Source organism: Sinocyclocheilus rhinocerous, unplaced genomic scaffold (genome assembly GCF_001515625.1).
Source record: "Sinocyclocheilus rhinocerous isolate Xijiao unplaced genomic scaffold, SAMN03320098_v1.1 scaffold623, whole genome shotgun sequence".
In the NCBI taxonomy this organism is placed as follows: Eukaryota; Metazoa; Chordata; class Actinopteri; order Cypriniformes; family Cyprinidae; genus Sinocyclocheilus; species Sinocyclocheilus rhinocerous.
Genome location: NW_015644631.1, coordinates 1,323,361 through 1,337,741, shown reverse-complemented (window position 1 = coordinate 1,337,741; position 14,381 = coordinate 1,323,361). Strand labels below are relative to the sequence as shown.

The 14,381-nt window shown below is 35.1% G+C and overlaps 1 protein-coding gene across 1 annotated transcript in view; it reads left to right on the top strand.

Moving 5' to 3' along the window:
* The first annotated feature begins 4,732 nt into the window (after positions 1-4,732).
* Positions 4,733-14,381, top strand: part of LOC107758668 (gamma-glutamyltransferase 5-like) — a 14,537-nt gene continuing 4,888 nt past the window's right edge. Inside the window, exons 1-8 of the mRNA XM_016576468.1 lie at positions 4,733-4,974; positions 8,945-9,072; positions 9,508-9,603; positions 10,843-11,038; positions 12,351-12,508; positions 12,623-12,769; positions 12,862-12,995; positions 13,378-13,559. Of these exons, the coding sequence (XP_016431954.1) occupies positions 4,814-4,974; positions 8,945-9,072; positions 9,508-9,603; positions 10,843-11,038; positions 12,351-12,508; positions 12,623-12,769; positions 12,862-12,995; positions 13,378-13,559 (1,202 nt within the window). The 5' untranslated portion in view covers positions 4,733-4,813. The remainder of the gene's footprint in view (positions 4,975-8,944; positions 9,073-9,507; positions 9,604-10,842; positions 11,039-12,350; positions 12,509-12,622; positions 12,770-12,861; positions 12,996-13,377; positions 13,560-14,381) is intronic.

Below are 14,381 nucleotides of genomic sequence, written 5' to 3'. Positions count from 1 at the left end.
TGTGAACCGGCTCGACCGGTTACTTCCTGAGAACCGGCTCAAAAGAACGATTCGTTCAAGAACCGAACATCACGAATGCTCACCCTCTGACTCTCCATTTCTCTGCACCCGATTCCTTTTGTTCAATAAACCCCAGATCTCTTACCCGTTATCTGTATTCTGGTCTCCTGTTTCGTGACATGCATTTCTTTCTTTTGCTGATATTTTGAAAAATGTCGATAACCGAACATTTTCAGTCCCCATTGACTTCTATTGCATTTTTTGCCCATACAAGAAGCCAATGGGACCCAAAAATGGAAAATCCTTCAAAATATCATCTTTTGAGCTCCACAGAAGAAAGTCATACAGGTTTGGAACGACACGAGGGTGAGTAAATGGTGACAGAATTTTAATTTTGGATGGATTATCCCTTTAAGAATAAATTTCATCTCTGTAACTTTCTTAAAAGGGGAAAAAGAGACAATAGTCCTAAAGTAAGTCATAAATTATATAACAGATTACATGTATCATTGTCAATGAGAAACTACCAGACCCCTACTGCCCTCTTCTGTCCACAAGAGGAACTCTCTCATGGTGTTCATGTGAGACTCAGCGTTTCAACAATCAATTTTTTTTATATATATATCTTTCTCAACTAGCTTCATAAGCTCCCTGGATTTAAGCTTCTTTATCTGCGCTAAGGAGGTTGTCTGCGGTCAGTTGAAAGCTACAATTCCAGGGTCAGCTTGTATTTACTGTGAACAGATGAGGTGTATAATGTTGAATTCCTACGCCTGCAGTCCTCTTTCATTCTTTGTTTTGCTTTGACATTTGATTTGTCAGGGCTTGTGTTGCAGATGAGTTTATCAATACCAAAAATTGAAAAGGGTTTGGATCGGGCGCTGTTGCTCTTGACTGTGCAAACTAAGCTTATTCACTCTCAGATTAACATTAAGCTTGATAAAATGTTATACCAAGTGCTGAGCAATATCTCAGTTCTGAGCAGACTGAGTCACATATGATTTTAAGTACTCGTTTGATAATACTTAAAGGGACAGTTTATTTAAAAAAATGAAAGATCTTGTCATTTACTCACCCTCATGTTGTTACAAACTTGTATACTTTCATCTGCAAAAGACAAAAGATACTTTGCAACATCATTCACCAAAAAAACTTTCATGTTCCACAAAAGAAATAAAGTCATACGGGTTTGGAAATACAAGACGGTAAATAAATGACGACACAATTTTTGGGTGTTAGGCTACACAAAAACGTGTCAGTCTGAAAGTTATGTGTCTGCCAATGTTACCAGAGTGTTTGGAGAGCTTAACTTGGCATCTTTTCAAATGAGGTTTAGCTCAGTCATGAATTTGCTGGAAATTGCCAAAGACGTTTATCTAGCCAACTCTTTGCTTTGGCAACAGATGCTTTAGTTTAACTTGAAAGTGTCTGTTTCAGTCATCGTATCTCTTATCTTCATCTTTAAACTGGCTATACAGAAAATCACTCATCACCAACCCTCATATTTATCATTCTAATCATTACTGTTATCTTTGCCACAATTTACAAAACACACTTTGGGGCTTTCCAGGTGCTGTTTACACAACTACTAATTAGGTAAAGTCTAATTTCTTTTAGGACTATTTTTTTCCAGCACAATGACGGATTACCCAAGAATTACCCATTTCCTCACATTTATATATACCGTTAAAAGACAAGGTTTTGTTTTAAATATTGAATGAATATCACATATAATGACCTGCTTACTGTACCTTATTAATAGTGCCAACCGAATAATGAGTATCTAAACCAGCATATTTGTCACATATCTAAACCCAGATCTTTCTAGTACCTTCCACTTAACTGTTTCTCTCAGATGTCTGTGTCTTTTCATGGGAACATGCACAGATTTGACAGGCACAGAGTGGTGAACATCAAAACAATTGCTTTCAGTTCAAGGACAAAACATACTTCACTTTCATTCTTCATATAACAGCACACAGTTGTTTTCAATCAACTTTTACACATAAAAAAGGTTCCAGTTAGAACCAAAAATGGCTTTATAGCCTAATGCCTTTTAAGTTCTTTTTATTCTTGTGTTCTTTAGAAAAACATCTATGTGGTGGTGTTTTAAAGAACCTAGAAACCAATACTCAGCTCTGAAAACTTTAAACTTTTACTCTGAACTTTTGTGTCTTCTGATAACCAACTCAAGAAACCTTTAACTACTGCGAAAATTAATCTACACTCAAAATAAAAGTTCTTCTTATCTAGAACTTTTTTTTGACTGTATAGGGTTCTTGATTTGCTAAGTGTTTTTGGAATGTAGAAAAGTTCAAATGAAATGTTCTGTACATCAGGGTTTTCATTTTTAAGTATTTCTAAAGCACCAGAACATTGATGCTTTTCTAAAGAACTAGAAAACAGGTTAAAAAGTTTCTCCACATTACTCACCCTTATTGTTTCTAATTAAAACCTTTATTTTTATAGGAATAGTTTATCAAAAAATTGAAAATCAGCTGAAAATGTGCTCACCCTCAGGCCATCCAAGACGTAGATGAGTTCTTCATCTGAACACTTGCTCTCGAATGGATCCTCTGCAGTGAATGGGTGCCGTCAGAACGAGAGTCCAAACAGCTGATAAAAACATCACAATAATCCACAAGTAATCCACACAACTCCAGTCCATCAGTTAAAGTCTTGTGACATGAAAAGATGCACATCCATCATTAAGGTGAAATCCATCATTAAGGTGTTTTTAACTTAAAACCATTGTAGCTAAAATACAAGTCCTCTATCCATAATATTGCTTTAGAAATAGAAACAAATTAATCTACATCTTGGATAGCCTGAGGGTGAGTATACATTTTCAGCAAATTTTATTTTGGATGAACTATTCCTTTAAAAGTTGTTTAAGAATAGAGTTCTTTATTGAACACAATATTATGCAAATAATTTGTACTGAAACTTATCTAATCAATTACAAAGAAAACTGTCTGTACCTTATTTGTTTCTTCAGGCAAGCCTATACATGGATGAGGAAATAGTTTGCTTTGGGAAATATCTTGTTTTCCTCTGTATGGTAAGAAAGAAGTTTACACAATGTAAAAGCTCAAGCTAATTATATTTTCTTGAGAAATGGAAGTAAAGACACATTTAATCAGTTTTATGTGATGCTACTGACCTACAGAACTTCCAAGGCAGTGACAGGAAGGCAGCTGTGTAGAGTTAATTTGAAGAAGAGCCAGCTGTGAAAACAAAAAACAAACAAGAAAAAAAAAACTAATTTACAGTAAATAAGTAAAAAAAAAAAAAACTCTCTCAATTCATTAAATTCAGTGTGCATTCTCTATCAACTTCTGTGAATTTCTCCAGGTTACAAAAGAAAAGTTTTAAAGGCCCTTGTGGAATGTGACATTGTCTCTTGCCAATATGTTTTTTTCCCCTAATGTGATCAAACTCACCTAACAACTTTAAATGTTATGGTTGTCATCATTCATGATAGATTATAAGTAGATGGTGATGAGTTGACTGACGTGAGTCACAGATTCTTCTTGCCAAATATGAGTGCAGAACGAGAAATCAGTGAGATGAAATTCTCGGAGAGATGAATGCAAGATTAATCTAGTCTTTCTCAGGAATCACAATTCCATATTTGAGATAATCAAGATAGTTTATCATGTACTTTTCTCATAAGTATAGGCTATTAATTTACTTTTTTAAAGTTTGAGTTAGCAAAGTTCTGTTACTTTTCATTCTTTGTTAAATGAATAAAACTGTGATAACCCAGTTATGTGCAAACTAAACTAACCTCCTTTAGGCCAAAAGACATATTTATTAACTTTTGTTAGGCTAATAAATTACAAAAGTTGGTTAGCTGGTACAGACTAAAATCAAAAGCTGAAAACAACAAACAGGATTAAGTAAGTAAAGTTAAAAAAAAAATAGAAAGAATTCTACGCAAGTGAAGTTATTAATGTAATTTCGGGAGGAGTACGCCCATCTAATCTTCCAATTAATCGTCCCTCCTCCTCCCCATCTCCTCCTTTTTGTGCATTTTTATTTATTTATCTTTCTGTCTATAGGAGGCTATCGGAGCTCGAGTAGAATAGTCTCTCTGAGCTCTCCATTGCAGACATCAAGCCAAATCTGTTTATCACTAATGCTAAAATAAGATTATATGGGCACACAAACTCATGAAATTATATATAGCCTACATTTTTAGATGTCAACTCCAGTATTCTGTACTGCTGTTTCTTCTAAAATTGCACTTGTATTTATGTAGGCTACTATGGCATTAATGTAATAAAAATATATTGTTCTGACTATAAATTCTAAACTGATAAACGCGCAGGAAGTCGTAAATAACGATAAATAGCCTATTGCACGTGCCTCACTGCACATTCGCAAATTCCGTTGGCAACCACGAACTGAAGCCTATTAATTGGCGGAAGAATTGCTGTTTTTTTTCCTCACATGAATAATTAAACATAATAAATATAAACATTTATGTAACTTTTTAAACGCAGATTTCAGTAGGCGCCGTTTTATAACAGCAAGGGGCGATGGGCTTCATAAAAGTCACAGTACAGTAACTCACTCCTGACTTGTTTTATGAATTCCTTCGAATATCATTTCGTGTTCACACTGACTTCACTGTACAGTTACTTGTACTCTCTCAAGTAAGTTTATAAAGGTAAACAACCTTCTCGTTTCTGTTGAAGTGCGTCCTAAAGTCACTCAGTCTCGCGCCTCCTCTCCGCCCCGACACTCAAAAAGTCAGTGAGCAGCGTGCGCGTCTCATTCTACCTGCTGAACGCGCGCTGATCAAAGCATGGCCAAATCTCAGTCGAGACGCTGCTGCTTCTGCATACTCGCTTTAGTGTGCTGTGTTGTGATTATCTGCATTTGCATCATTTTAGCCACCAAACAGAAATGCGCGTTTACGCACGCTGCTGTTTCTGCGGACTCTTCCAGGTGCTCAGACATCGGCAGGTAAGAAGACGTGCGCGTTATGCGAATTAAGATCTGAACCTTAGGCATTGAAAGTATTACATTGACGCAACGCTGACTTTCAGTTCAATACAATACAGCTGCAGTACAAGTTAAGAAAGTTAAATTGCATGTCATAGCTACAACAGAATCGGCTACACGAATAGTTTTTAATAAGCTGCTGGCACAGTTTGTTTTAAATATAGAGTGTTTAATAGGAAGACGTAATGCTATTATTTCAAACAATGATTAACAACGAGCAAAAACAATGTAGAGAGATAATCAGTTTAAGAGATTAGATAATGCAGCGCTGAACATATGGTGACACACTTAAGTTTGGATACGCTTGTACTGATGAATCTTATAGATTTGGAATAACTAGAATTATGACATATGAAAAAATAACCTAAAAGTTGAATGTAGAATGGGTCTGTCCAGACTATTGTTTATACATACAATCTTGTTGACATTCTGTTAAATATTTTATGCAACCATTTAAAGGGGTCATATGATGCTATTTTAAAGATCATTATGTTGTGTATTTGGTGTAACAGAATATGTTGACATGCTTTAATGTTCAAAAAACACATTATTTTTCAAATACTGTACATTATTGTAGGTCCTCTATGCCCCGCCTCTCTCAAACGCTTCGTTTTCAACAAAGCCCCCTTGCACATTTGGGTGCATTATGCAAATATTTCCACATAGTGGGGTAGATATGTGGGGGCGTGTTAGAATGAGCCGTTTTAGGGGGGCGTGGCAGAGTCTTAACTTTGATAAAGAATATCTCTTTGGTTTTGAGACTTTAGTCTTTGCAACTTCAGGGATCTTATTTATGCACAATCAGCTTGTAACACTCCAAAGAGAAAGGAAAACTTGAAATCGCATCATATGACCCCTTTAAACCCTCTGAGTGATGCTGCACAAAACCATATCCAAGATCTTTTGTTCTGAGCACTCATTAAACTGACAAGAGCCATGGCATTAGTGACAGCCAAGACCTCCTGCCAATCAAAACTGGATCAACCAGCTGCACAAACACCTATGTAGAAGTCATGCTCTTAGATCGGCACATTTTTTGTCCCTCGTCCACGTTTCCTGCAGTTTGTGCCAAACGTACAGAGTGTTTCCTTGTTCAATGATTGAAGTCTTTTATGACTGCATTTCAAAGAACTTGGCTGTTTCATCTGGGGTCACAATTTAACCTGCTCAAAAAGGATAGAGAGAGGAGTTAGTTAAGGCTTCCAGGCATATCCTGGATAGAGGAGGTATTTGTCCTCTTTTGGACTAATGTCATGTGATGCTTGGAACTCGTTGCACATTTTGTCAAACAAAACAACATCTGAATGTGAAAGATGTAAAGAAGATTGCATCTCCACAGACACACTGTCGTTACCCAGAGTTTGGCACATCAGTATCTAACAGAGGTTGTTTCTCACTTGCCTGCTTCATATAGAAGGGATTTTTTTTCTGTGTCTGGCATGAGTATTATGCTGATTACATAAGGCAAGAATGCATCTTAATGAATGCTGTTCATCAGTATTCGACCCCTACAGGGATGGGCTCATTCAGACCATATATATATATATACAGTATATATATATATATATATAGAGAGAGAGAGAGAGAGAGAGATAGATAGATAGATAGATAGATAGACAGATAGGCAGAAAGAATCTTTTTGCATTTATTCATTTAACAGACAATACTACTTACAATAAAGAATATGTCAACCTCTGTGGTGTAGAACAGCCGCAGAGCGGGACCCCAGGAGAATGATCAATTAGACACAGAGAGCCAGACCATAACATTCTCAACTTTATTAAGGAAGATGGGTCCTATAGGATGCACTTGGCCAAGCAATTAAGATGTGTGTTTGAGCTTATGTGTGTGTGTGTGCTTAGTCCCTGTTTGTACCAGTGTGCCCAAGGTCTAGCTCTAGTTGTATCCGTCATGGGCAAATCACAAAAGGAAACAAAAAGGAAAGGGCAGTGAAAAGTGGAGCATAAGAAATAAAATATTAACAGAAAAATAAGAGGAGGAGAAGATGAAAAATAGTTTTTCTCTTGTGGAAGAAGTTAATCTTTAGCTGCTTTTTTACCCTGGAGTTGCGATGGTCTAACCAGATCAGTGGTGTGTTTCCCAAAAGCATTGTTAGCCAACTATATATGGTTGCAAGTTCTGTTGTTACCAACACAGTTCAACGATTTAGTGTTTCTCGAAAGCATAGTTCAAATGAACATTCACAAACAGCATCGCAAACTTACATGTTTGGGACCAGTGTTGGGGAAAGTTACTTTTAAAAGTAATGCATTACAATATTGTGTTACTCCCTAAAAAAGTAACTAATTATGTTACTTAGTTACTTTTTATGGAAAGTAATGCGTTCTGTTACTTTTGATTTACTTTTTAAATCTGGGCAGGGCTTGCTTGCTTGTTTTTAATATAAAAAAGTTATTTTACAAATTTAAAAGCGCTTTTACACCAAAAGTGAAATGAATACACATCAGGCTAAAGGAAATGTAAATTCATGTCTGTACAGTAGAGGGCGCAGCTCAAACAAATTGCGTGAAGAATATGAAGCAGGAGAAGAAAGTTAGGCTACTCGTGTTACTTGTAATGCGTTAACCCCAACACTGGTTGGGACTACAGCTCTTGACCTTCTCGTGGTTAGAAGCATAGTTTGTTAATGTAGACTTAAATAAGCAAACTTCTGTAACGTTTTTGTAGTGAGGAACAGGGAGCTTGAAGGTTCTGGAACAACAAGGCTTCATTTTGTTCAGACCATAACTGGCATTTGTAAGAATGGAATTTGCCTTCCATTTGTTCTCTTTGCTATCTAGGGCAGAAAATTGAAATATTAAAGGGGTCGTATGATGCGATTTCAATTTTTCCTTTTTCGCTTGTTGTTTGTCATTTCTCCGATCACAAATGCAGACATGGTTTTATGTTTACACAGAGCAATGCAATGCAACGCGTAAAAAGACCCACCAAATACACAAAATAATGTTCTTTTTAGCAACATCATATGACCCCTTTAAAGGGAACTTTGTGATGTTTTTCCTGTGGGAATTTCCATTCTTGACTTTTGTGTTGTAAAAGTAGCTATATAACATTACCGCTTGACACTGTAACACTGATCTAATCTTTAATCTCAACTTTCAGATTTAACAATAACTGAAATGTCATCTTAACAGCATTGTTGACTTCATAAATGCACATACCGTCACAATCTGATAATATGCTTTCAAGGACTATTCATTATCATGAATATGAGTGATACATCATTATGTGATTGATGGTCATTGTCGTATCACTTAACACTGATATAAAGACTGTGGCATTCTATAAGAAGTTTTCTTACGTTTCAGATGTTTGATTTATTCCATCCCTGCCTTTGAAGGATCTCACATTTCCTTTTATCAGTTCAGGACATCCTGCAAAATCAGACATTTGAGATCATCCTTTGTGGTGTATTACCCTATTATCCCAAAATCACAGCTGCGTGCAGAGACACAACCACCCATATAGTGTTAAAAAAATGAGAGTGCAAAAACTGATCTTCTTGAAAGCAAGAATTTTCTGAATTCTGCCCGTGCGTGTGTGTGTGTGTGTGTGAAGGCTGGAACTCCTTAAGGTTCAATGAGCTCTTGGATATCACTTCTCCTCTAGCTCAGACTTGCCTCAAGATTCTCATTTTTCGTATTGACACGAGTTTGCATTTTTACATTGACATTGAAGGTCATTTTCTCTTATACTCTCATTACTGAAATATGCTAAATGCTTTAATGCTAAAAATTATAACTTGAATTGTCGTCTATTTGTTGAACAGAATTTAATCCTCATTAAAAATACATCTTATAATTTTCATTATTGCAGTTTGCAGATTTAGCCATTTGAACTTTATGTATACCGAATATTGCACTTCTTGTAACCCAATGCTAAATTTATAAGACATGTCTTCTGTTGGCAGGAACATGCTGCTTGAGGGGGGCTCAGCGGTGGACGCAGCCATCGCAGCTCTGCTCTGCACTAGTTTGGTCAACCCACAGAGCATGGGTTTGGGTGGAGGGGCCATCTTTACCATTATGGACAAAACAGGTATGACTATGTATATATGTATATATATATATATATTGTAGTTGCGCAAAAAGCACTATATAAGTAAATAGAAATTTGTACATTATGGTTGTTTGTTTTGATCTTGTGATTGAGGTGATGCAAAGTCTCATTTCAAACCAACATTTCTTTATTCCCCTTTATATGAACAATTCAGAACATGCCATTTACTTTATTTTTTACTATGACTCATAATTCTACAAGTATAATCTAGTTTTCATTGGTACAGCTCATTGAGTTTTTTCTAGAAATTTTATGGAAAGGTGGACTGACCTGTTAGTTTATTGTTTAAACAGTGTTTTTTAAAGAGACAAAAAAAAATATTACATGACGTAAATAACGAGGATAAATAATGCTTTTTTGAAAAAATAAAATCTGCATAAACCCAACAGTTTACGGAGTCCTCTGTTTTTCAAGGCAAAGTGAAAATCATCAGCTCAAGAGAAACAGTCCCAAAAGGTGTCCAAGCGAATCTGCTGAATAAGTGTCCGAAAACCTTTACATTTGCTACAGGTAAAGCTTTTCCACATGAAGGCAGGGTAAATTATCCTTCACTGGCCTCTCATTTAGAAAATCACCCATAAGTTCACCCAACATTTACATCATGTATTCAACCTCTGTCATTCCAACCCCACATTATTTTCTTTCTTCCATTAAAAACTATTGATTTTTGTCTTTTTTTGTAGTTTAGCTGTATACAGTAAATCACCATTCAATTTCATTGTGTGAAAAACAAGTCTGGACATTCAGCTTTTGTGTCTCATGGAAGAAGGAAAATAATAAGTGGCATGAGTAAACGATGACACATTTTTTTAGGTTTCATAAACATGTCGTTTGAAAATGTAGAAGTACAATGGGACATTGTGCGTAGGATAGGGGAATTATGTACTTAAGTGGACTTGTTTTGCTTGTTTCTTATTCTTAAATGTACTTCCTGGACAGTTAAAATATCATTTTGACAGATTATAGTCACTATTGCCAAACATATTTACCCATAATGCCAGACTTTGTGTAGTTGCCTAAATGTTCACACGCTGTTCCTGCATACAAAATGCAACTCTAATTATGACAATTTTTCTGTAATATTTTTACTTTCTAGATAAAAGAGATTAGTTTTTTCCCAAAAACAATAGTTTATGTAACTTGGATAAGAACGAAACTCACTGTGTTGTTCTGTGTAATGCATTAATGTCCACTGAAAACAAAGCTTTCTAAAACTGGAAATAATCTGATTTGGCAGTGTACAGTGTTCCTTTAAAAGGGCTTTTTTTTCCGTTTTAGACCAGTATTACTCAAGACTTTAAATTTGCCTTTCCTTATTGTTCATTCTTTATGCACCAAGAGCTTGTAACACTCCAAAGAGAAAGGAAAAATTTTAATCGCATCATATGACCCCTTTAAGATTAGGGATTTAAATAGATGTCTAACCCTAATATTAAACTTTGGCACATAACTAACAGCCTAACAACACCCTGAGAAACAACACGCACAACATCCTATAATTGATCTTCAGAAAATTAAAAAATCAAGTTTTTCAAAATGTGTAACACATACAATACCTATTGTTAATGCATTCATTTGACCAAAAATTCTTAAAAACAGTAATATAGTGTAATATATTACTATTTAAAAGAGCTTTTCTATTTGAATATATTTTAAATGTATTTTATTCCTGTGATGCAAATCAGAACTTTTAAACAGTATTGTACTCCAGTAACTATTTTATGCTTTATTTGTTCATGCGTCTACCAGGAAGTCACTGGATAGGTGTACCAGGAGAACTCCGCGGCTATGAAAAAGCTCATCAGTTGTATGGAAAGCTGCCCTGGGCCAAACTATTCGAGCCCTCCATCAAGCTGGCACGAGAGGGCTTCCCCATACCAGCCTACCTCTCTTATTTCTTGCAGCAAGATTTAATTAAAAAACTGATTCATGGCACTGAACTCTGGTAATGTATCTTCTCCAAACAAACACATACACACTATCATGTACACTACTGTTTTTTATGACTGACATCTCAATGCAATAGTTTATTTAAGGGGACAAGTATGATGAACCTTGACGAGCATTCTTAACGATCAATGTCAAAGAAGTAGGTTATGACTTAGCCGCAGGCAAACCGCAAGAAATATAAGAGCTCTTTTATAGTTGTGTAATAAGAAACTTTCTGCTGCATGAATCAAAGCAGCATTGAGTCTATCTCCAGTTTTCTATTAAATACCATTTTTGTCTATTGTAAAACGTAATTTGCTGAATTATACACTGTAACTCACTAAATATGTGTGTATATATAATAATGTTTTTTAAAAATAGTTAATACTTTTATTTAGCAAGGATGCATTAAATTCATCAAAAGTTAGAGTTAAGATATGTATAATCATTTACTAAAGATTTATATTTAAAATAAATGCTGTTCTAACTTTGTATTTATCAAATGTGCCCCTGGACCACAAAAGCAGTCATAAGTAGCAGGGGTATATTTGTAGCAATAGCCAAAAATACATTGTATGGGTCAAAATGATCGATTTTTCTTTTATGCCAAAAATCATTAGGATATTAAGTAAGGATCATGTTCCATGAAGATATTTTGTAAATTTCCTACAATAAATATCAAAACTTAATTTTTTATTAGTAATATGCATTGCTAAGGACTTCATTTGGACAACTTTAAAGGTGATTTTCTCAATATTTTGATTTTTTTTGTACCCTCAGATTCCAGATTTTCAAATAGTTGTATCTCGGCCAAATATTGTCCTATCCTAACACACCGTACATCAATGGAAAGCTTATTTATTCAGATGATGTATAAATCTACATTTAAAAAAATTAACCCTTGTGACCAGTTTTGTGGTCCAGGGTCACAAATAGTTCTGGAAAAGAATATTAAACAGCACAAAATTCATCATTGCTATCTCCAGGGAAAAAAATATAATGCAGTTATTTTAAAATGTTAAAGTACTGGACACTATGATTTTTTAGGACTGTGTTTTTGCTCAAATTAATGCAGCTCTGGTGAGCATTATTATATAAACATTATATATATATCTCAAAGAAATGACAGCATTTTATTCAGTAATATAGGCATTACAAGAAATACTACCATGATGTTTAAGTTTTTTTTTTTTTTTTGTTACCGTTTTGGGGTGAAATATAACCCAGACATGTTCTTTGCAAGTTTCATCACATTTTGTTTCACCTGGCTGGCTTATGTTACTTGAGTTGCTTTCTGTCTGGTTTTATAAGCTTATTTTTTTGTATAGTGAACTGTTCTATAAGGACAAGACAGTTCTTAGCCCAAGGGACACCCTCAAGTTCCCTCAGCTGGCAGAAACCATGAAAACTATCTCCAAAGAAGGAGCCGATGCCTTTTACACTGGAAAAATCGCCAAGGACTTGATACAGGATGTACAAGAGAGAAGTACGAACTGTTTGTATATAAATGGCAGTCGCAGTAATCAGAACAGATGTAGTGCTTCCGAAATACACTGTTTTTTTGGCAGGTGTGTTTACAGTTTACTTTTGGTTTTTCCAGATGGAATGTTATCATTAGAAGATCTGAGCACTTTTCAGGTCAGAGTCAGTGAAGCGTGGTCAGTCCAACTTGGTGATTACATGATGCACTTCCCTCCTCCACCAGCAGGAGGAGCGATACTCAGCTTTATACTCAAACTAATGCATGGTAGGAATAGATCACAAAAGACTATCAACTTTGCCTGCTATACTGAACCAGTTCTTACTTATAAATATTAAACAACCCTTTGATTTCCTCAGGATTCAGGCTTTCTCCAGCCTCTAACCAAGGGGACCAGAAAACCTTGAATTTGCATCGGTTCCTTGAGGCGGTTAAGTTTGCGAATGGACAAAAGCACAACCTCAAAGACCCCAACTTCGACTCCAGAAAAAATGTATGGACACAGCTTCATTTAACATACTGCCTTGATTTTCTGTCTGGAACATTCATTTAAAAATTACATAACAGCAGAGTTTCTCATGTGCTTAATTTTGTTATATTTGCTATTTTTGGCAGTAGTAAGCATAATATCATAGACGTCAAGTGCAGGGTTGAGTAAATACTATGAAAGGCCGGATGTTATTTCTCATGAAGGCCACACAAATGCAAGCAATTAATGTTTGAAATGAAATCAAAATATGTGTTAACGAAGCATGCATTCCAAGAGATTTGATTTCGTTTAGAAACGTCACTAATAATTCCACGTCTGGCAAAACAAATTTGTCTGGGAAGTATACTTGATTTATTCATGTTTTTCTTGTGCCCTGTGAATGCAGATGGAGTACATCAAAGATGAGAAGTTCATTGAGCGTATCAAGGCTTTGATCACTGACGGCTCCACGCACGACGCCTCCTTCTACAACATCACGCCGTCAGTCGACCGCTTTGGCACCACACATGTTTCAGTGATGGCAGCAGATGGCACTGCTGTGTCAGTCACCAGCACCATCAACCACATGTGAGACACATTTACAGCATATGCTCAGCAGAGATCCTAATTGTGTTTCAAGATTTAAAGGGATAGTATGTGAATATATATATATATATATATATATATATATACACACACACACATTTTATATAAGCAGTGGCTATCAATAAGATGCTATTTACATTAAGTGAAAATAGCAGGATTTTCTTAGCGATATGCTATTTACACTAAGTGCAAATGACTATAGATTCTATTTACACTATGTTAAAATATCAGGATTTTCTGCTATGTATACTACTTATTGCAGGTAGTGGCAATCAACTGCACCTCAGTATTGCAGTACTTTATAAAACAGTGTGCAATAATAACGTATTGAGGGAAAATTATAATTTTAATTGGGACACTAAAGCCCTCCCTACACCTACACTAACCCTACCCGATACTTCATTTTCAACTTTTTCATTACTTTCTTTCATTTTTTATATGAATTTTGTTATATGAATTAATACTTTTACTTAGCAAGAATCCTTTAAATTTATCAAAAGTGATGATAAAGACATTTATAATGTTACAAAAGATTTCTATTTCAGATAAATGTTGCTTTGAAATCACAGGAATAAATTACATTTTCAAAATATATTCAAATAGAAAGTTATTTTAAATAGTAAAAACATTTCAAAATTTTACTGTTTTTGCTGTACTTTGGATCAAATAAATGCAGGCTTGGTGAGCAGAAGAGACTTCTTTAAAAAAACATTAAAATCTTACGGTTCAAAAATTTTTGACTGGTAGTGTAATAATATGTATTTAAAATATAATATATTTAATACACCAATTTAATATTAAAAT